The sequence below is a fragment of the Homalodisca vitripennis genome, chromosome 5 (assembly GCF_021130785.1).
Source record: "Homalodisca vitripennis isolate AUS2020 chromosome 5, UT_GWSS_2.1, whole genome shotgun sequence".
In the NCBI taxonomy this organism is placed as follows: domain Eukaryota; kingdom Metazoa; phylum Arthropoda; class Insecta; order Hemiptera; family Cicadellidae; genus Homalodisca; species Homalodisca vitripennis.
The window spans coordinates 108,808,116-108,832,178 of record NC_060211.1 but is presented as its reverse complement, the minus strand read 5'-3'; the positions used below and the strand labels follow the sequence as shown (position 1 = coordinate 108,832,178).

At 36.1% G+C, this 24,063-nt stretch overlaps 2 protein-coding genes across 4 annotated transcripts in view; one reads left to right on the top strand and one right to left on the bottom strand.

The window, feature by feature from the left end:
• The window catches only part of LOC124362693 (RING-box protein 2), a 127,466-nt gene that overhangs the window by 71,150 nt on the left and 32,253 nt on the right, over positions 1–24,063 (bottom strand). The gene's annotated exons all lie outside the window — the stretch shown is intronic.
• The window catches only part of LOC124362692 (facilitated trehalose transporter Tret1-2 homolog), a 42,184-nt gene continuing 21,880 nt past the window's right edge, over positions 3,760–24,063 (top strand). Inside the window, exon 1 of one of the 3 annotated variants that reach the window (XM_046817397.1) lies at positions 3,760–3,852. In XM_046817397.1, the coding sequence (XP_046673353.1) occupies positions 3,775–3,852 (78 nt within the window). In that variant the 5' untranslated portion in view covers positions 3,760–3,774. Of the gene's footprint in view, positions 3,853–11,657; positions 11,745–21,871; positions 21,947–24,063 lie in introns of those variants that run through there. The other 2 variants (XM_046817398.1, XM_046817400.1) reach the window with 2 other exon arrangements.

Sequence of the window (24,063 nt, the reverse complement as noted above, 5' to 3'; positions counted from 1 at the left end):
ATCTGCATTTATTTACCGATGTTACTGATAAAATACGGCTAACCCACGTAATAATAACCGTTATATGTTCAACTTAAAATAAAGAATAAATCTTACAGCTTAGGGCAAACAAAATTGTGAGGATATGTAACATAATTTAAACCATAATGGGCCAAAATTGTAAGTTTTACAGATAACAAAATAACAAGTTATAAACGTTAAATAAATACGAAAGCAACGGACAACTCCAAAATAGTCAATTGCCGCCGTCTGAAAAGTTGACTTAATTTAAGGAAATTTTCCAACTCATAAATTTTTTGTATATTTAATGTGTAATAATAACCACACATGGCAAGAGAATGGCTTTTACATCCGGCATTATTCGTCAAAAGGGTTATTTTAAAGAAAACAAATAATATACATTAAGATAAAATAAGTAAGGAGCTTCTACTGGAATGTAATTAATGATATTTATTTATTAATTAATACACGTCCGATTATTATTTCTCGAAAGCCGAAATATCACAAATCTACAGAATAATAGAAATTACAATATAAATACATGAAACTCACAAAATAATAGATTTTATAATAAACAATTGACATGTACATATAAATAGGCTGATATCTCAAGGTTATTTAGAGCTTTTTATCCTAATATATAACGTTTTACGAAGGGTACATTTCCCATTGGACTCTTGCCCATTGATTGAAACAGTAATCCGGTTTTCCTGCATTTCTAGCTGATTTTACTCAGAATTACAACGGCGTATAACGAGTTTTCCCGTTACAAATAATGACCGACTTGTAGAGATAATAAATGTCCATTTAATTACAACAACTAATTACTGTAATTCCTAACTACCTGTGATAGTACAACCTTCTACATATCCGGGGTAATGTATTGTGTAAAAATACGGAAGCAAAGTAATATATTACTACTATTTACGAGCTATAAGCAAAAATCCAAATGAAAGCGGAGGATTTTCTTTTTTTTAAGGTATTTGGAATGCCTAACAGTGTGTGCAATAACTAGTTTGCAAAGTTTACAAAACATAATCGGACATTCTCAACTATATAATACTGAAGTTTTCATCTAATTAATTTAAGCTTTGAGCGACATTATGGCGGTAATAAAATAAATGGCTGAAGTTTTTTAAGATTTTAAACTATTGATGTAGATAATGTTCGTTGAAAGCCAGTGTCGTCCACTTTAAATATTAAAAAGTACATCCACTCTGTCTTCAAATTAAAAATTGACATTCTATAAAATAAAAAAAATTAAGCTGAACTATACGAAAATTGAGCTTATTACGAACACAATAGAGCATCCTCACACTACACATAGACGTGCGGAACGGATTAGATAAGTATTTTCCAGGTCGAAGCATCGGCCGCAAGGATTTCATAACGAGGCCCGCAACACGGCTAGAACTATCATCTCTAAGTGTTTTGGGAAGATTATTGAAAATTTGAATCGTAATAAACCACTAATAAGTTGAGAACAGGTTGTACAATTTACGGTTTGCAAACAAAACTTTAAACAGTGAAAATCTTCTTTGGCAGTTTGGGATAGACAAAAAAAGTGCTGAGTTTGTTTGGAAATACAGAATTACGATTCATTTTAACTCAATATGTCACAAGAGACACAGTGCCATTTTATTTGACTTATTATTTAACATTGTTGGACAATTTTGAATATTTAGGAGTTACTGTGCGAAGAGGAAAATGCACTAATTATAAAATAAGTTTACGCAATAAATAATGACTTTCACGCAACCACCAATTAATTATTTATTGTTCTTCTAGTATTTTTTTTTACAAACTGTAATACACAATTCAAAGCACTCTGTAAGTGAAGAACAAAGAATGTTTTAAATTTATACAGTTTAACTATTTTAAAATCAGCAGTATTGATTAGTACTAACATTTAACACTACAGTAGGTCTTCATTTAGCAACTGAGTAGTGATAGTACCGACAATTGCTGTTAGATAGCACCACCGACGCGCTCGAGTTTGGTGCCCACGACTTGCGGATAGCGCGGCTATTGACCTTTTGAGATGTGTTATACAAATTAGTAATTAGCCATTTTATAAAGATAACAGGCTATTTAAAAAAACGAAAACAATTAATGCAAAACTAAAGGATTTCTAACTGTATTTTACTGTACAGTATGTTGTAGAGTATAAATAAATTAGTATTAAACGTTCTCGTCATTGTTTGGTATTTGAGACCGCATCACAAATTGTTATTTACATTTTCAGACATTGCGAGGATCTTATTCCTGCTATGATAAGGCAGGTTGTGGCTGGTCTAGGTGCCTGGCTCCCTGGCCAACTGACCTTCCACACTAGGTGATAGATAGTACACTCAAACTTCACGTCCTATCTAATCAACACTGAAGGAAGTGGTTTGCAAACCACGAAAAAGGGCTAAAAATCGAGACAAAACTCAATTATAACAATGTTTCAATGTTTGACACCAACAACGGTATATTTTTGTTGTGCAAAACAACTTCGCGCTCAAGTAAAGTTATTCTTAGTAAATTTAGACCCTCACACTTAAAGGCCCACCGGGCAGGGGTTTCGGAAACAATATACGGGATCTAGTGGTTTGAACACGGTGGTAAATGTGGGGTCAAATCACCTAGTACAATCGTCCCATGTTACATTAAAATTGATCAGATGGAACTACCTCTAATTTATTTCCTCTTTAATATTTAAACTCACCTCCAATAAGTTTCCGTTTATGTTTCTCACTAAGTAATTGGTAAATAAATATCATGTTTTAAGTACAAAAAAATAGCGTAATCGTACCACAGTCAACAACAATTATACAGGGAAGTAAAGCATAGCAGACTCAACACCGATGTTGACTCTACATATGTTCACTGAATATGTTTATAACGCTCTAGTTTTTCAATTCTTAAATAAATATAATGTACATTTGTACTTTATACTTTTGTACTTTACTTTATATTATATTACTTTTGTACATTTGTACTTTATATAATGTACATACAAACATTTATAAAGATCAAAACTTTACAAATCCTGCGAAAAGACTCGAAGAACCTTCCTATTTTGTATAGGAAGGTTTTACGAGTAGTTAGAGAAGGAAAATGAACAATTATTGGTACACTTATTGGCTAAAGAGTGCAAGAGAAATGGGTAGTAGATATCTACACATGGAAGAAAATAAATAGAGGTGGAAAAGGATACCAACAAGTACGCTACTGTGTTCATGAGACATCGGATACTAGATTGCTTGGACAAAACACTATGGATAGATAGTGGAGTAACTATTGCGACCTTTACATACAGCGCTCTGTTATCGACGTTTAACTGCTAATGACTTCTATTGAAAAGAAAGAAATAGTTCTTGAGTTTAAGATGTATGAAGTGAAAAAGAAAGAAGAGCTATAATTATGTAGAACAATTACACTTTTTGATTGCAAATAAGCTGAAATGAGACTTATGAAACATAATTTGTGAAGCAAAAGTGTAGCTTGGATTGGTTTTGGAAAAATTTGGAATTAAATTAGCTAAAAAGGTAAAGCTAGTCAGCCATAGTGAACGCAGGTGATGCAGTAAATGCTAGATGTACGAGTGGTTGTTGAACTATCTACTGCTATGTGAGAACGCGTAGAAGAGCAAGCGGTTGCTAAACACGACAGGTTTAGCCATGACATGTGGCAGGACAGTCGACTAATGGCACTGACAAACACCGATTGCTAAGTGCGACAACAATACTACCATGTCAGTAGCGCACAGGTGCTGTCCCAGAGTCTATCATGCCGCCAGAGACCACTACAGCCACCATGGACCGCCGCAGGCAATTCGTCCTCAGGAGGACCCTCAGGTACAAGATGGTGAGTTGCCTTCCACTGTCATTTACGAAATGCAGCGTTTTTAAATTTACCATAAAAAGAGATTGGCTCACATTCTGACTTTCACCACGTGCTATAAGCTATACAACGATGTTGAAGGTGTATTCAAACCAATGTATAGTTATTATCAAAAAAGATCGCAACCAAAGACTCTCCAATGTGGAATTTGGAATGAATTTAACGATGATGAGTACGAATGTTAAAGTACGAAAGACAGAACGGTTTTTCATGTTTCTCTTAAAGTAATTAATATATGTGCTGTTTTTATGGATTTGTGCAGCATTCTTTGACATAATGATGAAACAAGTAAGTTAAGAAGACGAAAATGTAAGATGAAAGATATACTCACAAAACATTTTACTAAAAGAACTATCTTAGGAATGATGTTCCATATTAGTGAATACCATATATTTCAATTTTGCCAAACATTATATTCTTGCATCACATTATTGAGTGGCTGCTGTCTCTAATACATAAATAATACTCAAGGCAGTGAACAAACCAATAAAGGGTATCAATCAAATATATCGGTTATCATATGGTTATATTGTACTGAAACCTCAGCTCGATTAACTATCATACTGAGTAAACGTTATATACAACTTCCCACGAGAGTAAAAACACGCTCTATTAGAAATGTATATGAATTTCCAACTATACGTAATGCAGTATTCATCGAAAGTATTATGATCGGTTTTGAGAAATGTTAATCACGAGTAGTTGAAGTATGCTAATTTTACCGAGGGTTTGCTAATTTCGTCAACAGACTTAAGATAACGTGTAATAATTACACTTTCTCAACGTGCTTTTGCTGAATGATAATAATGTGTACTCATAGCTACTCTAGTTAATCCTATCACTCCATCCTAAGCTTCCCTATCTCCCATGAGAAAACCTCACCCTCTTGTCTCGACTACGAAAGATGGCGTTCAAGAGTCAACATAGTACAATTTAGACATTGTTAATTTAAATAAAACTTGACTAATTATTATTTCCCACCAATATTTACAGACGTAAACTGAAGAGATAAATAATGAGTTTAAATTAAAAATTAACACTTGTATTTTAGCATCTTTGAAACTTCAAGAAAATCACATCGAATTACACGTTATTTCGTCATTTTAATTTACTGTACGTACATATGCTACAATAGCAAATAAAATAATTTATAAAAGTTTTCTCGCTCGCGTTGTATTTTACAGCATATACATATGTATTATAGAAATTACCGAAATTGAAAACCAAACTTTAGTAAATAAAACACTTTTTTATCGAGACAATGTAAACTAAATCTTGTTACCTAGCGGAAGAGACACAAATACGCACATACACTTGTTCCTTATTCCCAAAACTCCGTAAATGTCTTAGTTCACAAAATTTAATATTTAAACAAAGATATTTTCAAGTGATCCCTAAAAAACGGCGTGTGAAGAGCAGCACTATAGATACGAGTCTGACCATTCATCCATATACATGTACGCTTGCAATTTCTTATTGTATTCAAATGGCGTTTAAAACAGCAACCTACAAAAGTAACGGTGATATTCTGCAAGCAACAGAATACTCGATATATTTACTAGCGATTTGATGTCCGCATTTATTTAATTAAAGTCCCAAATCATAATTTTAGAGGCATGATTTATTGCAATGTGAATTTTACTACTCTGTTTAGCTACTCTCATGGTGCATTAATCGATTAAATTCTATATATTATACCAAACTGTATACCAGTTATTCACATTTGGCCTTAACTGTGTCACAAGCACACATGGAAATTAGATATTTAATGTTAACACTGTTTTGTTTAAGAGTAATTAAAACAGTTCAAGTGTACATTAACATGTTTATATTCCTACTAAAACTTGTGTCATTAATTACTCAAGCTTGTGTTGTGTTATTATTGTTGTTGTAATATGCGGAAAGCGTAATTGTTTGTAAAATTAAAAAAAAAAAACAACTATATCATAACTTAATCAATCCAAAACAAAAGTAATTTGGTAATTTTATTACCATTTATGAAACTATACTAATGCATTGTAGATACGAAGTAATCTAAATAAGAATCTCCCCAGTAACATATTTGAAATACGCCATATATCTCTCACCACAAAATCTTCTAAGCTATAGAGAGATATCTCTCAGCACAAACTGTTCTATATCATAGAGAGATATTTCAGAAGAAACTGTCATATGGTATATAGATATACCTCTCAGAACAAACTGTTCTATATAGAGGAAAAATGTATTTACAATATTCACTGAAATACACCACTTACATTAATACGTTATACACATTACAGTGAACAGATCGAAACCCTCATTACACCGACCGGTCCTGACTTCAGTTTCGTTACCCCGCCTAGAGAGCCGCGGTGAAACTTTAACGTATGCGGATCATATTATCCCCTTCCTTCCATTTGCTTTCTCCAGCTGCCGAGTCCATTATTACTACAGTACTATCGAGCAAGTTTTTTTCACGCATAATCCATTTACTCTTCACCTGGGAATAAAGGTTTTTGCCCCCTCTTTAGCAATAACAATCAAGCAAATCATAGTGATTGTTAGTAGATCCATCAATGTCTTTCTTATCACCTACCTTAACAGCGGAAAATCCACGTATACCCACTGTGACATATCTTTGCAGAAAACTGACATGACTATAAAATATTGCAATCCACCAGAAGTAGGTCTTCTGTTCACGAAAAATAATTAATTTCACAAGGCAACACATGTTTAGTGATATCCACTCGATGGAGAAGGATGTTGTAACCGAGTTTGCCTGCCATGTAGACAGTGAGGAGGGCCTACCTACCTCTACCTCGAGCAGGTTACCGCCATCGCGCCTACTGTCGCTGAATTTCAATCAGCTGTCAAGTGGCTGGAGCACCTGATCCCATTTAGCGTAGTGGCAAGCAACAACGGGTCACGTGACCCACTCTGTTCTTACCGTGCAATCTATTACACACGTGACAAAATGTGTTTTAACGTAAGAAACGTTATTTTAATGGCCTACATGGTTTTATGTAGAGACACGCACGAATGTAAAAGAGATGAATTTTGTGGCAGAGTGACAGAGGTATTACGCACAGTAAATACGTATATTACGTGTTACATTCCTTCAATGAAATACTTGCAACCAATTATACTTAGAATTGATTACACTCATCGCCGTAACGTCATTAACCATTTAATGAAACAAATGATTTATCAGACTCCCATCTTATTACTAATCAATTAAAGTTCATGTCATGTTCAACATGACGCTCGTACATCGTACTTGGTATTGTGATGGATCTTCAACGATAATTGTACGAGTCACTCGAGATCCTCACTCTTATATAAGGCTAATTACGTAAGTGGACAATAAGTATGTGACAAAATATTACACAATTACTCCGAGGTCTCGAACGAAGTTTCTTAACTGGAAGCTTCCGAATGGGAAATACTCCGATTATGAAACTGACCGAATGGAAACTGTCCGAAAACTTGTTGGTGCTCGCGGTCGGTTATAAAGCATGAACTACTTGACTGTGAAGCTAAAGACAGATCGTTGTCAAAGCTGACTCAGCAACAAAGGTTTGTGTTAAGTTTAGACCACTAATTTAAATCGATGTGGTCAGATAATTTCCCTACAAACTAAATAACTTCATTCAAATAAATTTAAAATAAATTCAAAGTAAAGTTTCTACTAACTTTCTTTCACATTACTGCAAGTTAAATTGGTCAGTGACATACAAATACTGATTTTAGCTTTTAAAAGTTTGTCTACATTTTGGTGTCCCAGTCAAATCGATCACACCTTAATGGCACCTTAATGGTGATAGTAATCAGTTTCAGTGCCGTTTTAATTTCGGCACTTTCGAAAAGGCTTGTCTTCAATCCATTTCTAATTTGAGAACTTTAAACAACCCCATTTCCGCCAAGAGTTTTGACGTAACTTTATCTCGTAAATGAATATTACATATAATTTTTGGTCTCGTCGAAGCCTTATAAAATAACCTAAAGGTTTTCCGAAAAGAACAAGCCTTTTTAAGACTAGATCAGTTTTTATTTCAAACACCTAATTCGAAATTTGCTATTTCATTTAAATGTCGTATGTTTTAGATGTGCCTACATGATTATGTACATACATGAATGTGAAAAATTTGGAGCTTGTGTTTATTTTCTTGGAGCAACTTAAGTGGCTTACCTTGTATATTAATTAGTCTGGTTTCAAGATCCAAGTCCATAACGTAAACATTCAAAGGAGTTTTCGTAATTTTCATCAAGCTATATTATGCACTATTCTAAGTATTGATAGACTAGTGTCGTTTTATAATGTAACATACGCTGTTACGCGATTCCAAAGTAATTAACCACCGGCTACACTACATGACTAGTAGTTTAATGGAATCTAGTGGAAATTTACTCATAATGCATACAATACACGTTGACCTCTAATCGACTTTTCCACAGAGTTTTTACAGTATTCTGTACTCTTATTTATTATTTCTGGACAAATGCTTTAAGCACTGTTTGTTTACTGGAGCATTCAATTTTACTGAGACCAGTATTTTTTTAGAATTCAATATTAATTCAAGAACATATTTTGTTTTACTAATAAGTAAAACTTTTATATCGTAGTAATGTCAGCTTATGAATTATGGAAAGATATCTTCAATTATTGGAATGGTGGGATAGTCGTATTTCACCAGCTATCGAGATTTATTTACTGAAGTAACACAATATCGCATATTAATTTGACACCTCTACCAACATTTTTGGACATAGTCCGATTGTCTGATCTGTATTCAAATGAAACTCTTTCATATTTCAATTAGAAACTCCATGTCATAATTAGAAAACAATAAAGTTAAGATAACACACGTAAACTTCAAGAATTTCATTAGAAGAAAATTCATTGCCTGCGTTTTAATTACAACTGTGCAGATTCAGGACAGAGTCTCCTACATTCATAACACGCTTAATGTTAATAAAACACTGATCATTGTAAGATCGTGTACTATCGCAAAGCCGAATCGTGTTCACCTGTGAACCAGCCTTCTCCTGTGCTCCTTACTCCTTGTGATAACGACATCTGACATACCTGGAACCTTCTAGAAGTCCCAGCAGACTCCAGGGACGGAGGGAGGGGAGTGTACGTGCGTGCGTGCCGTGGCGTGCACCGCAATCTGTGTAGCCGTTCACTCTACCGCTAGCTACAGCATTCTCATTAGGAACAATTGATAGCCGCAAGCTAAAGTTGCAACACCGCACTTGGAGCACGACTTTCAATGCGAAACCTAAAATTGCACTGCGAAAAACTGAATTCTATAAAATCTATAAAAGTCATTGAAATGGTTTTAAATTTTAAGACAAAAAACCACAGTTCTTGAAAGCTTCACTGCACATCTCTGTTACCAGGATAGAAATCTTAGCACAGTGACGCCTCTCAAAGGCAATTATTTTATTGTATTGGTTAGAAATACGAGTAATAATTGGTTCACGCGTTGCTAGAGAAGATGATGCTAAGACCTCTCGTCTTTGGGAAGATCGATTCTTCCAGTTATATACGTCATTACACCATGCTTACTTAATATATGGATAGCACTATTCCGAGCCGGGAGGCCGAGGTACGCGTGAGTGTACTGGATAGGGGATGGCACGCAGAGGTCAAGTACTGGTATACGTGATCATACTGAGCCACAGTCGGAGGTAAAGGACGTGCGTAACGTGATCAACCAAGTGTAATGCAACATATGTCCGAGGTCGAGACTGCACCAACAAGTGCGAGCCGGAGTAACAGCGTGTTTTACGTATAACCCATGGATTATTTAATGCCAAATAAAACTACTTTAAACTCCTAAATTTACCAATAAGTCTTTTTCATCTCAACAACACAAGAGTTAGGAAGAGTTCTCTCCAGGAAGTATATCAGAACGCGGTGGTGCTCTTGGCCGAAACAACATCCATAACGGTAGCCTTGAGCCTTGGACGTATAGTACAATACGAGGACATGCTAGATGTGGACAGCGGCACGTGTTCCCTCCGGCCTTGCTTTTAGACCTGCTAATTATAATGTCGGCAGAGTCCTTCAGCTATCCTAGTCCACTAAACAACGAATATCTATTAATTATCCTTCCTTAAAATTGGCCATCACTATGATTACTTGGCACAGCACGAGAGTAAATCATACAATGAGTCATCACGTTTCAAACCGAAGTTCCGCGTTATAAAACTGACCTCATATTAAAAATGGGCAGAGTCCTTCAGCTGTTCTAGCCCACTAAACATCGAATATCAATGAACTATCCTTCCTTAAAATTGGCCATCACTATGATTAATGTTGCACAACACGAGAACAAATCTTAAAATGAGTCAACAAGTTTCAAACCCAAGTTCCGCGTTATGAATCTGGCTTCATATTTGTATTGTTAATGTTTGCCAACTGAACACATGCACCAATGGAAACTACCCAATACGATGCCAATACTCGATGTATCACATGTTCAACCTTGTGGTCAATTCGATATTAGCTCCATTAGAGTAAGTGACCGCAACTCTTATGCAATAGTTTCGTAATTTCTATCAACGTCACGTATTTTGCTCTACTCCTTCAGTGATTTACTATACTAGATAGCTCTGTTACATCTGTACTGATAAGCACTTGTCAACGTATTCACACGAAATGATCGTTAACAAAGAGTCAGAAATTAAGGCTTCCAGGAAAAATGGGGGAATAAAGTCACAATTTGGAATTTGGCTGGAATCAAGACCTATTAAAAGATCTTTAACTTGTTGAAACGTACCTTAAAGAGGGAGCAATTTTAATTTAAAGTATAACGCATGTTGGTGTCAAATTTTGTTGCCTGCCTTATCTAGCATTCCTTGACATTGTGTTTCCCCCGCTAACAAACACCTTTATCAGTTCTTGCCTGCCACTGAATGGTGCTGGCATGTAAGCCTTATCAGGTGCGAAGATAGAGGGAGCCTATAGTTGACAACTTTATTAACCACGCATACACGTATGTTTCTGCAAAGTTAGTTCTCTCCTGCAGCACAGACGATGAAAAGTCAACAAATGAGTGACATTGATTAAGGAAATGAGATCACATTATAGAAATATTTGTGTGCATTACAGTACTAGAAATCGGCATGATAATATACTTCTTTATCTCTTTGTACTAAGATCCGCCCTTCCCCATAGACTACTGGCCTATGCGAAGATCTTATGAACAGAAGGGTTACAGTGATATTGAAAATTGCTATCTTCACTTTCAGGATCGTGATATAATTTCTAACTTAGACCCAAAGTCTGACGCTCTACCTACATCGTGATTTTCGGCATCTAGAATAGAAAGTGCAATGCTACGCATTACGCAAACTGCATCATGCATTCCTTCTCTAATGTAAATACTTTGAATGAAGGAGTATTCCTGAGTAAAATGACAGCCATGACTAAAGTTCTGGGACGAAGACTGCAATAAGGAAGAATAATCTGGTTCTCAACTATATTACCTTTAACACATTTATAACTAAGGAGGATGAAGTTATTGCAGTATGACAATGTGTGCAGTTTTACTATTCCTAAACGAATTGATAGCTCAATACGTGTCTAAAATAGAACTGAAACGTGACAGGACACAAACATGCTGGAAATCAATTTCCAAATTCAATTTACATACGAAATCCGAAAGAAACGTAGCTATTCTCGTGGTCAATTTGTAGAGTTAAATTGCGGCCGGGTTAATGACTTCGATGTAATGAGTCACTGACAAGTCAATTAATGGTCATCACCACAGACGGAGTGAGAATTGGTGGTGATGGTCAGTCCAGTCCTGGCGTCCACAATGAACATGGCACAAGCAAGGGTTGCCTACCTCGTCACAGCAATAGTGAGTATTTACACTTTCAGTTGTCATTGTAAGCGTTAACAGGGTTCATGTGTTATCTCGCTGTGTCGTTGCATTTGTTTAGTCTGAAACTGCAACCCCACACTTAACAGTACACTAACTAAGGATGTAATTCGTTATATCCTCTAGCAAAGAGAAACATAAAGCAAGGTAGGAATACGCCACACCACGTCTTGCGTAGCAGGCGATGGAAAATTGCAAGTCAATAGCTCATTTCATCCTAATGATTAGGCAATATGTATTACTGTATGTCACATGTTAAAATGTCATATAATCGTACTAGGTTTGTGTATACATTTATTTATTCTTTCTCGATTGTGTTAGACAAATGGTAAAACGTTCGCTAACGCTCAGCCAAATCTCAAGAAATAACATGCGCCGTCATAGAACTTGAATATAATGCGCCTATATGTAAATGAGGATTCGTGCACAATTTCAAGTGTATACAAGGTCAGATTGTTCTTGAGATATCTTACGGAAAACAGACAGAAAGAAAATTTTTCAGCCCCTCAAGCCATAGGATTCACTAACGCTTAGCCCACAAACAGTGTGAATGCAGTTCGTGTTCTTTAATTGCATGTAAATAATAATTGAAGATTCAATAATCTTCGCTAAGTATCAGTGAACTGACTCTTTTCCTTACTTAAATCCTAATGAATCGCTCGTCACAGCTCTGTTAATAATTGTATATTATCAAAATGAAGTATAAACAACCCGAGTTGCGTCTACAGACTGAGGTTTGCAATACGATCTTACCACAACGTCAAGTCTAGACTGAACAGTAGAGGTCGAAACTGAAATATGATACGTATATAAACTGACCTATTCTATGCTCTAACAGCCTAATGTTACACAAGTATTGCATCTTTACAAAGGTTTTTGTATACCTATAGCAGTCATGACCTCTTGTTTCCAAAATAATTCGAAACACTTGTAAGGTGTGAATGATTACACTTCTTAGCCCATTCACTGAATGGAAATCTAATTGAACGTCAGGAAAAACTTTAGAGACAAGTCCCCACTGTTCCCCCTTTTCCTTCCTTCCATGCCATTTTTAGCGCGCTTTGCAAGCTTCCTGAACAGCGTTATCTCCTTTAATGATAAGCCCTATCATTATACTCTACATGAAAATTTATTCAATATATACACGCTACATAAACATTTTAGTAACACTTTTCGCTATATGTCGTAGTTTAGTAGTTAGTTAAAAATAGCACAAATATAAAATATTTTTTTAAAGTTTTTCCTTAGATTTTTAGTTTGTTTAGATAACACTTTTGTGATCTGGTAGATCGTAGATAGTTTCTTCAACTTTTCATACATACTGAAATGATATACTTAGATATACAATATAATAATGACAAACATCAGTCAGTAGAGCGTCTTCAACCAACCTTTGGGGTGAAAAGCAGCCCCTTAAAGTCGCGCAATAGGTGTACAATACGGACGGTATATTTATGGAGACAAAAACGCATCCTATTACTTTCAGTGGTTATTGGTTTCAACATATTTTACACACGATAAATACATTTAAAACCGCCTACGTCACATCTGACACAGTTAAATTGTATGGTACACCGAATCCAATAGACTGTAATGTTGACAAGCCTCGGGCACTGAGACAAGGCGGTTAATATTTAGTCAATTGTTATCAACGAACGAATTGAGAGCCATTAAAATACCATTGTTCACAGTAGTAATTTTACATTTTTTACACTGATTATTCATTTCAAAATTTCATCACTTGATTTCACGTTTTGTTGTCGGGTTACAGAACTATACGACATGCTTTAATCAACTAATTTTCAAATCTGTTGACAAATGTATTACATAGCGTTACTACATTAACATTACAAATCGGTATAGATTGTGACTGATACGATACAATGCTTGTACTTATACGTATGTTAGGTTATAAATCAATATTTTTGGTACGAAAATTAACATAGTGAGAGTAGTAAATCACAGTAGATAACAAATCTGCCATTTAACAGAGCGATTACAAAAATATATTATCTTATTGTCTTTATTGCTAATAGAAGAGATAGTTATTGTTATTGCCGGCAGACGTTCGACATTACGTTGACGCAACCACACTGTGTTGTACAATCCGACAATAAGACTTATCTCATACTGGCAGAGGCGTGAAATTCGTCCAAAATATTGTATTGTCTTTAAATTATGTAATACAATTGTTTCAGATTTTTACGCAATAACCGACGTAAACATCGTAAGAACTAAAAATGAGTTTCGATACGTATTAATCATATTTTTAGAACAAACAATCTTCTACAATTCTAAGACTGAAAATAAGGTAGTCAAAGTATTTGAATCTTAACAGTCTTCTTATAAGGCTAAAATGAAGGTGGCCGCCCGTTTTTGGTTGTCCAAATAAAGCCAGCCACAGATCTGATCTCCACATGCCAACCATGTATTTGGACACAAGTCTACAGATTTAACTCATTTGACCTCAGTGGATCTATCACTACCACGGAGAAAAGTAAGTCGGTAGGATTCGGGACAAAGACTAGTTTCTAAGCAGTAAACTACTTTGTTTTTCCGTTTCAACAACCGCTCAATCATTTCACCTTAGTTGTGAAGTCGTCGTCCGTCATCCCACGAGGCTTACAACAATTACATATGCAACAACATAACATTAGAACCGCTTGGACCTTAAATGAGTCACCAAAACTAAGTTTATCCGTTTACTGTCTACATTACATGATCATTTTCCTTCTTCCTAGATACATTTTATATATCCTGAGACAAAATATTGAAAGGTTAATAACTCAGAGTACAACATAAATAGGTATACAATAGGTCCAAATATGCAGTGGTATTACTTAAAAACAATTTAAAATCTTTTTAAGTTTCACATATTATTTCTTATATTAATTATTTTTAACACATTTTAACCACAGCAAAAGCTTTCCTTGAACCTTATCTACACCAATATATTGGTGTTTTCTCTGTGTGAACAGAGAGGCTCATGTAACATTACATGGTGATAACTTATTCCTTTTCGTACATGTAGGTTCTTTCCGACCAACATGAAAGAGGACTACTTTTACACTCACCCAAACGACTTTTATCCTTGATTTTAATTACCAACGAGTGTTTTAACAACTGCAATTGCCGTCAATAAAACGAACACATTATGTTTGACTTACCTACCCTAAACGAGGTAGTGGACGTACGTTTAATACTATTACATAACGAGACAGCCCTCGTATTCGAGTCTAACGTTGTTTCCGAACTCGGATGTTTGTAAAACAAGAAGCGCCAGTTTACAGGACGGCATATAAGATAACAGCCACGTTTGCGGAGGCAAGTGCATTCTTGTATCACTAAACACGCGTCGTGCTACATCAGTGGAAACATGTCCTGGCGTATGTTTGCTGAAGCGGCACAGAAGAGGTGTGTCGGCCGGCAAGTGGGGCAGGCAGGGCTGAGGCGGTGCTGACGCGGCGACACACCCCCGCCCCTCCCCGCACCCTGCAGCTGCGGCTTCAGCTGACATGTACCACATTGACACGGGTCATATCGGCCCGTTGACTCGGATTAGTGTCAGTTGTCCGCGGAGTCAAGGGTACCGGTGACGTCACGGCGTGGAGACCGGCCTCTCACGCACCACAATCTCACCAATTGACTCGCTGTCGCTGGACTTACCATATTCAATCAGTTACAGTTGTAGTTGTCACCGCACACGTGCGACTACTCCGCATCTCCTCAACTACGCGTCTTCCTACTGTCGAGGACTTTCCAGGCCTCACTTCCCGATTATATCATGTTTATTCCTAACCTCTTGTGATATCCAGGCCTAAACGTATTTGTACAAGAATTCCTGAAAAGTCTTAATTTTGGTCCTCTATAAATACTCAAATGTTGTCTCATACTTTCGTCAACTTATAGGTGGTTATCTAATTTTCTTGTGTACTGAAAATTCGGTACACCCTAAATTATTTTAAAAAACGGAATATTATTTACACAACAATGATGTATCCACTACTGCATCACTATGAATAAACGGTAAACCTTAAACCTTCTGAACTATTTGACAAATCTTTTTTTATCAAATTGTTTGGTTCATCAATTTCATAAGTCGTTTCACTGTCCACGCCCATCATCAGTCACAGTCACATTCCTCAAGAACGTTAAAGTTACGAGAAACTAAACTTTATACGGCTTCGTGTACGTCATCTATGGTCACGACTCCACAGGACCTGTATGGAATTTCATCACGGTCTTCCTGTTTGTTAGCCGGGAATGCACGAACAGGAGCTCCACACGAGGTGTACGGTGGAAGTTACACAAAGTGTAAAAACTTCGCAAACTGACAACACCTACTCGAGCGTGTGTGGACGTGATCGCTCGTGACGTGGCGCACTGGACGGGTTGCGCATGCCGGCCTACCTGTCGGTCCGCATGACTACCTCCTTCGGTCGCCGCAGAAGGAAGGTTATGGCGGTAGGTATTGTCTTACACCCAAAAAACGCTACCGAGATGACCTTTAGATTGGGGTAGGACACTGCTAAAAATAGTGCGGTCGACTAAGGTGACGCCGGCTTATGTAAGGTGTCCTTGAAAAAACGGGATTAACAGGATATTAGTAATATAATTACTAGGCAACAAGCTAGCTCTCATAGGCCAACTTCCACTAGCCTGTCACTCCATTTTAGGCGTTGTAATATTCTATAAATTTGATACTTTATAGATGGTAGACAAAGCTTTGTTCTCAAATGTGCATCTGAGTGAAAGAAGCGAATATTCAAAGTGCTAATTTAACTCCTAGATATAAGGCACCGCCACAAGAAAACAAATTTGTTTGGTGAACAGCCCAAGTAAAATATCACTAAAAAGAAGAGACACTGGCTGGAGTCTTAAACTCATATATTACGAAACAACAATATCCTTCGTCTGGAAATCGATCGCAGTTTTCTAGTTGTATACCCTTATGTTGAATCGTTTGAGATGATAATGATCAACTTACAACATGGTGTGGGGCTATGGGCGCAAAGAGGCCCTATCAGGGAGCTTTACGAGTTACGAATATATTGTTACTACCTGAATTGTTTTCCAAACTTTCATATGATCAATACTTACAGTCTATTTATAAAAAGATAATAACAACAATATTTACACGTACTACTTTCGTAAAAACAATTTTAGAACAAAACAATCTAACCTCTTATCTCACCCAAATCCTCTCTAATGATTTTAGAGGACACTAGTATTTACCACCTTATCTTCCTATGATTTGTGGAGTTGTTAACTAGGGGGCTCTTGAGTGGGCTGCAAACAAAAAATCTGTTTTTTGCCATGTACGGTTCTTGATTTGGGGTTTGGACGAAACATTTCTGACGAAGAGATTACTTGACACCATTGATTGAACTCATAGTGTAATCTCACCTACCGGGTAATTGACCAGGATTGATTGTTTAGGACCCAATAGGGCTTTTTAGAAACTGAGTTGTTGTCAGTCCGTGTATGCTGTAACTCTTAATAAAAAAGTCCTAGAGATTTGAAGTTTGGTTAATAGGCTCTTCTTGATCCAAGGAACAATCTGATTGATTATGGGGTGAACAGATCAAGGAGCAGTCCATTAGTTTGTGCGATATATATTATTAGAGAGGTCATAGAGAATTATAACTTGGTATATAGGCTCCTCTTAGTCCAAGAATCTGATCAATTATGGAGTCAACAGGTCAAGAGCAGTCCATCGTTTTGTGCTATAAATATTATTAGAAAAGACTTGGTAAATAGTCTCGTCTAAGCCCAAGAAAGAATCTGATCGATTATGGAGTCAACAAGGTCAAGAGCAGCCCATCGTTTTGTGCTATAATATATTATTAGAAAAAACCTGGTACATAGTCTCGTCTAAGCCCAAGAAAGAATCTGATCGATTATGGAGTCAACAAGGTCAAGAGCAGCCCATCGTTTTGTGCTATAAATATTATTAGAAAAAACCTGGTACATAGTCTCGTCTAAGCCCAAGAAAGAATCTGATCGATTATGGAGTCAACAAGGTCAAGAGCAGCCCATCGTTTTGTGCTATAAATATTATTAGAAAAAACTTGGTACATAGGCTCCTCTAAGTTCAAGAAAGAATCTAATCGATTATGGAGTCAACAAGGTCAAGAGCAGTCCATCAAGTTGTGCGGTCAATTTCTATAAAGGTTCTAGAGACTTGGAACTAAGGTTCATACATAGTAGAGTCCTACAGAACTCAGTTATTACGAGATCTAAATGGTAAAGGGCAGTCCGTCAATCTATCTCTCAGCTTGTGCGATAACTCTTTCGTTACTTCGGCCAGGTCCTTCGAGATTCCGCTCTATCTATAAATCAAAATAAGCACTATTCATCTATAAACTGGTTTGATCTCCAAATCCGCTGGTACAAATGTATTCATTACAGTAATTATACACACATTAAATTTACCTTCAAGAAGTAACTAATACCCTTTTATGATTTTTTATGCCCTCTGAATGATTGTTGTCCTTATATTTAATTATACGTATAACACATATCCTTCTTTATTTCAGTACAAAATAGAAGTACTAGAAAAATGGGCGGTGGCAATAGTATGCAGAAAAAAAATTGGAAAACGATATTTCCTGTTATTTTGTACAGCGTTGATGAACTATAACAGTTTTCCATTGATAAGTATTTATATAATGTACTCATAACTCAAACTCATTAGACATAAAAGATAACATTATCTAAATTCATTAAAGGCTTTATAATTCAGCCTAAACGATGACTAGTGTAACGAACGATAAGCAGCGAAATCGAACATGACGAAGAACAGTTATATCATTCATTTTTCATCTTACAATGTGAAGAATAGCCCTCCCTTACGTACATGATAAACTGTAGTCATTAGTTGGTTTACGACCCTACTTTACAGTTTAGTTATGAGATTTTCGTATGACAAGGAATACTACATTAACGAATTATATAAAATCTTGTTTCGTTCAGTAAGCATGAGTGGCCGGAGCCAATCGGACAGCTATGGTACCTTTAATTATCATTTTGTTCACTTTCGGTTTCCATACAAGATCTTACAACTGAAGATCCATTTTACCTTATTACAAAATGGAATGAACAATAATAATAATTTATCAACTTATGGCTTACATTAATATAAGGATGTATCAATCCCCTGGGGAGAAAAACTAAAACATTCTGCAGTTCAAAGAAAAGAATTGTCTCCTGGAATTATAAGGAAAAAATATTCCATCCAAACTAACAATCTACAAAATATCAAAAAATTTAAATATTTTTAATTTTTTCAGTGTATTTTTTATTCTTAACTTGATTATATAAGGAACATATCTAAATAATGTTCATCATTTATGTCATACAAAACAGCTTGCACAATTTAAGATTGTACCATAATGTCTAAATTTGCTTGAAAAACATACAATAAAGTTTTATAAATTGCATCCATAATAACCATAAATTTGGCCTTAGTTCTAAAAAGGATTTATCTCAACAGAAATCGTGTTTCATCTTAACCGGTGGCATAAACTCACGTCACGTCCAAATCCTGATGGAATATTTTACAACTTTTCCACACAGTAACGTCACATCGCGGAACCATGTGGCCGCTCTTAACACCGTTCAGTCAGGACGCCACCTAACGTCCGGTCACCGTGTAGCCACCTAACGTCCGGTCATCGTGTAGCCAACAACCCTCTTTGATGCCCAACAGAACGTCACAACCCCCGAATATACTCGTATTTGTGCCAGGTACGGCTGAGTTGGGATTATTTATATAAACAGTTTTCATTCCATCCTATATTTTTACACATTTAAAACTAAATTAACTCAATGTATTAATTTTCTTGCATTAACTTATAAGGATAACAACGTAATTTTAAATTATAGCAATAAAGATGTACTTAGCCATTAAACTAGTAATAATTAACACACGAGCTAAAGCGCTGATATTTTATTACACCAATAACACTATATCTCACCAGTCTTTATAGACAATTATGAATTATAAGAACAATTATTTCTGGAAGATCCACTTACAAAGTTTGGCACCCCTAAAGTTGTTGTAGGTATTTATTGTAAATGTTAAAATTTTTACTAACTAAATCACCTACAATACTTTGAAAAAATATATATTTATCATGCAGAAACACCATCAACTTAGTACCAGTGTTAATGTTTAACCCTAAAAAGGCATTTTGTTTTATAGCAATCAAAGGCATTAATTACAATATTAGTCATCTCGTAGTTATGGTTACACTTGGGTAGCTGTAGTGTAGCCTACTGTTCACTCTCCGGAACGATTCTCACACGCCGCGTAGCCATGGATGGCTTTACGTGGAAGTTGCGTGCTTGTCGTCGAAGTAGTTTATTTGTAACTAAACAAAAGAATCCAAGGCCGCTGCAGGATCAAGGCTTCTGCAACCAGTTTTGTTAATGACACAGGAAGAAACTCAAAAGAAATACTTGATTGAGGCTTGTGTTTAGCCTTTGTTTAAGTCTACCTTGTAATTTCTTGACTGACGTTAGTGCCATTTTCTTCGAAGATGAAGAAAAACATTGCATCTGACGGTGGCGTCTAATTGGACTCGTATAATCGTAGACAATTGGAATTGAACGTTTATTAATAATTGGCTCTTTTATGACCAGCAAAACAAAGTACTAGCGAAATAGTGCCACCTCTGGTTCAGGATCAACCTAAACAACAGCTTTTACATTTAAAAAATGGTTTTATTCCTTTTTAATTTTTATTCCTAGACACACACACACCATTTCCACCATCATTTTCTACCAAATCCCCTCAAAAAGGGTTGGGTAATCTCAAGAAACTGAACTGCAACAAACATAAAGTATGTAGAAGAATGTGGAGACAGCCGATAACAATCGCCAAACAAGAGTTTTCAACTACTTCGGAGTTAGTCAATTAACACAATTTCGTCCAGGCCATGTTTTGCAAAATATCTCCCATACATCGCGGCGATTACTTGAAATATATCTGCTTCCACTGAAACGATTCTAGCACATACAGGTTACCAGTTTTATAGCATTTGTAAAATACTGTATAAAGTTTAGTTAACAACTTTATTAGAAAGATGAATTATTCGTGATCAATTTTGTAAAGCGCAATTCTACGTTTCGTTCTGTTTTATATTTGAAACATCCGTAAATACAAACGGTGGGATAAGTATAAAATAATATAAATTAGATGTTCAACACATCTACTACGGTAAAGATGGAAATTTTATTGCAGGTAAGCCTAATCTGTAAATATGTAGGCTCTTGATATTTATTTCGCATTCGTCTTTAAGCAAAAACTGTTTAGTGAGTATTACCTTACATTTCTCATGTAACCTTTTATGATGTCTGAATTTAAGCAATTTTGAGGAAGTGATTTTCGCTCATTCTACGTGTTCTAACTAGTTTTAATACACAACTTCGACGATTTCTATTTTATTTCAAAAGCCGTATTCAGTACATACTACAAGAGAAAATTTAGAAAATATATTTTTATAACGATCCCATAAATGATAATAATTCTTTGTATCACTGAACTATGGCAAAATTTCCGGAAAAAATCCTATTCCTTCACAATCCTTCCATCGTCAAAAACAAACTTCAAACAAAGATGCCATACACTTGGCAAAAACAACTTCAGCACATTTTTGAAAGAATGTGTAGCTGAATACCTTGACGTGGGAAGTCAGCGTACCGAATGTCAACTGTCAGTCAAAACAAAAAGGGAGTAACACAATATTTAGACTGCTGGCTCGAGCTACATGCATGATGAAATATGTTCAAACAGTTATCAGCTGGTGTCGCAAGCAGGACAAGAACATTTATTCCCAGAAATCCGACTGGGTTTTGGCGGCGGCGACCAAGTATTTGTCAGCAGAAGCTACGTGACGGGATGACACACCCACTGCCAGGCCGCGGAGAGTCGTGCCACGCCGCACAGCGCAGCGTTACGTCACAGACACTCCCGCAGCCTTGCCAACAGTCGGGCCAATCAGAGGCCGAGCTCGCCGTGACGTCACGACGGGCCCCCTCACACACCTCTACACACCTGCACCGCACCGTTCACATATCTTATCGGGAACACGCGGCGTCTTCCACTTGAGAAAATCATGTTGCGGATCGCCCCGAGTGTCTTCTTCTTTCGCAACGAGATAGCCAAGATGAACTTGGTAAGTAAAAATATACACACGGTGAAAACATCGTTAAGAAAGGAAGATTTTTAGGGCAGTTCTGGAAGAATTTACAAAGGAAATTTCCGGGACTGACACAATTTCTACGAGACATAACATCATATAAAATGGCACCACATAAGTAAACTTGCCACTTGCCCGCTGATGGGTCCATGAGGCAAATATGAACCTGTACGGACTTGTACAGTAGCTACAGTAGTATTGAATACAAATTATTTTTAAATTTAATTTACGAACATATTCATTATCGACAATTCGCAAATGAAGTGGTGGATGAATACAAACACATTAACTTTCAAAATAAAACAAAACAACCGAGAATTGAAGCGCTCGAGAGAAAGTAACGATATTCTTAGCAAAGTAAAATGTTCCAATCTTTCTACCAACAAATTAAATTCATTACATGTGTACTGAACACTTTGAAACATGTCACACGAACTTTACATCACACTCTTTGTTCACTAATATTCTTATTCTGCATTTTTTTCTCTTTACAAACCGTGGTTACCTATAAGTCCGTTGCAAAGATGTTAGAGCTATACTTGTTTCTTTGCTGCCCTTCGACCTTTTGCCCCAAGTTTCAAGTCTCTTGGACCTTTCTACCAAGCGTTATCACACAGACTGATAGATAAAGACAGGATTTCAGGAAGGACCAGTCGTGTCCATAATAATAACGTTACAATATAAATGAATTATACTTACATTTGCCTACATTACATTTACTTTATTGACACAATGATAAAAACGATTAAACAAATTCTAAACGTCATTCAAGTCCAACGAGGAAAAATAACATGTTATCCTGCAATTGTATATTCACATTGTGATCAAAGACGATTAGGCTATACAGAAAAACATCTCAAATATTGGTTTTGTTGTTGACAACAATAACTGAGTAACCTCATATACGTTATCTGTGACATTGATAAAACAGTACAATACATAATGGAACATTAGGATTTCACGGAGGTAAACGAAGTAAATGCAATAAATGACGTGTACGTGTACAGGGGCCTAGCCAAGGTTAACGTACGAACTACCAGCTGATTAAACACCGTACGTTCGCTAAGTTGGTACGCAATTTCACTGCAAAATATGCGAACGAATAGTATTTTACAGGTGCACGTCACAAAAACAGTATATTAAACATCTAAATATTAAACAAATCTTATCCGCATCACAAACATCTAAACCGAAACATGATAAGGCATGATGTACTATCCCAAAACACATCAGATTATTATTCGGCTACGAATCAAAATAAACATTCTTACAGATTATGCACAAGCAATCCCTATAGCCCAAGACTTCAGAGCCTATTATTCGCAATGTATTACAAAGTTTCTCGTTTTTCGTGAAATCGACAAAAGAATTTCCTCTAAGAAAGAAATCGATCGTTAACCGTAATAATTTGGGTCGGGGCAGAAATGGGAGGGCATTAAATGGGTTCAAAATATCAAACAATAATACTTTTCTTAGATAACATTATTAGCTCGATACACTTAAAACCATCAGACACGAAACTCAACGTCAAGCTTCCAACCTTTTGGCTGAGTGGCACCTTTTAGTCTTTTTATATTTTAAGTGTGTCCAGTTAAGAAAAGTTTGATCCGAGAAAAATAGTTCTTTAATATTTTAACCCTGTAGTACCTTCCCATTTCGATCCCCACCACAAGTTACGAGACTGACGACCAAATTTCTTCTTAGGGAATATTCCTCTACCGATTTCACGAAAAACTTGATTGTGTTTATTAATACAAATTAGCTCCCGGCTCCTTGAATATCAACAACTAAAACCACACTATGTCCTGTAATACAAACTAATTATTCAATCTGATACGCCCTTGCAATAAATAACAGTCACATACAGCCTACTAACACATCACAGATTATTCTTGTTCGAACAAATTCCAAAGTTGAATGGTATTTGACATAACTAGTTCAAATATAACATTTTTTATGTACGTAAAACTACATCACGCTTTTAGTTTATTCAGTTTTATCCACGAAAAAATATTTACCCCTTCCCCTCCCCTACAAGTAAAGGATTTCACTTTTACAACAGCAACCTTATCGAATGAAATATGGTTTTTTAA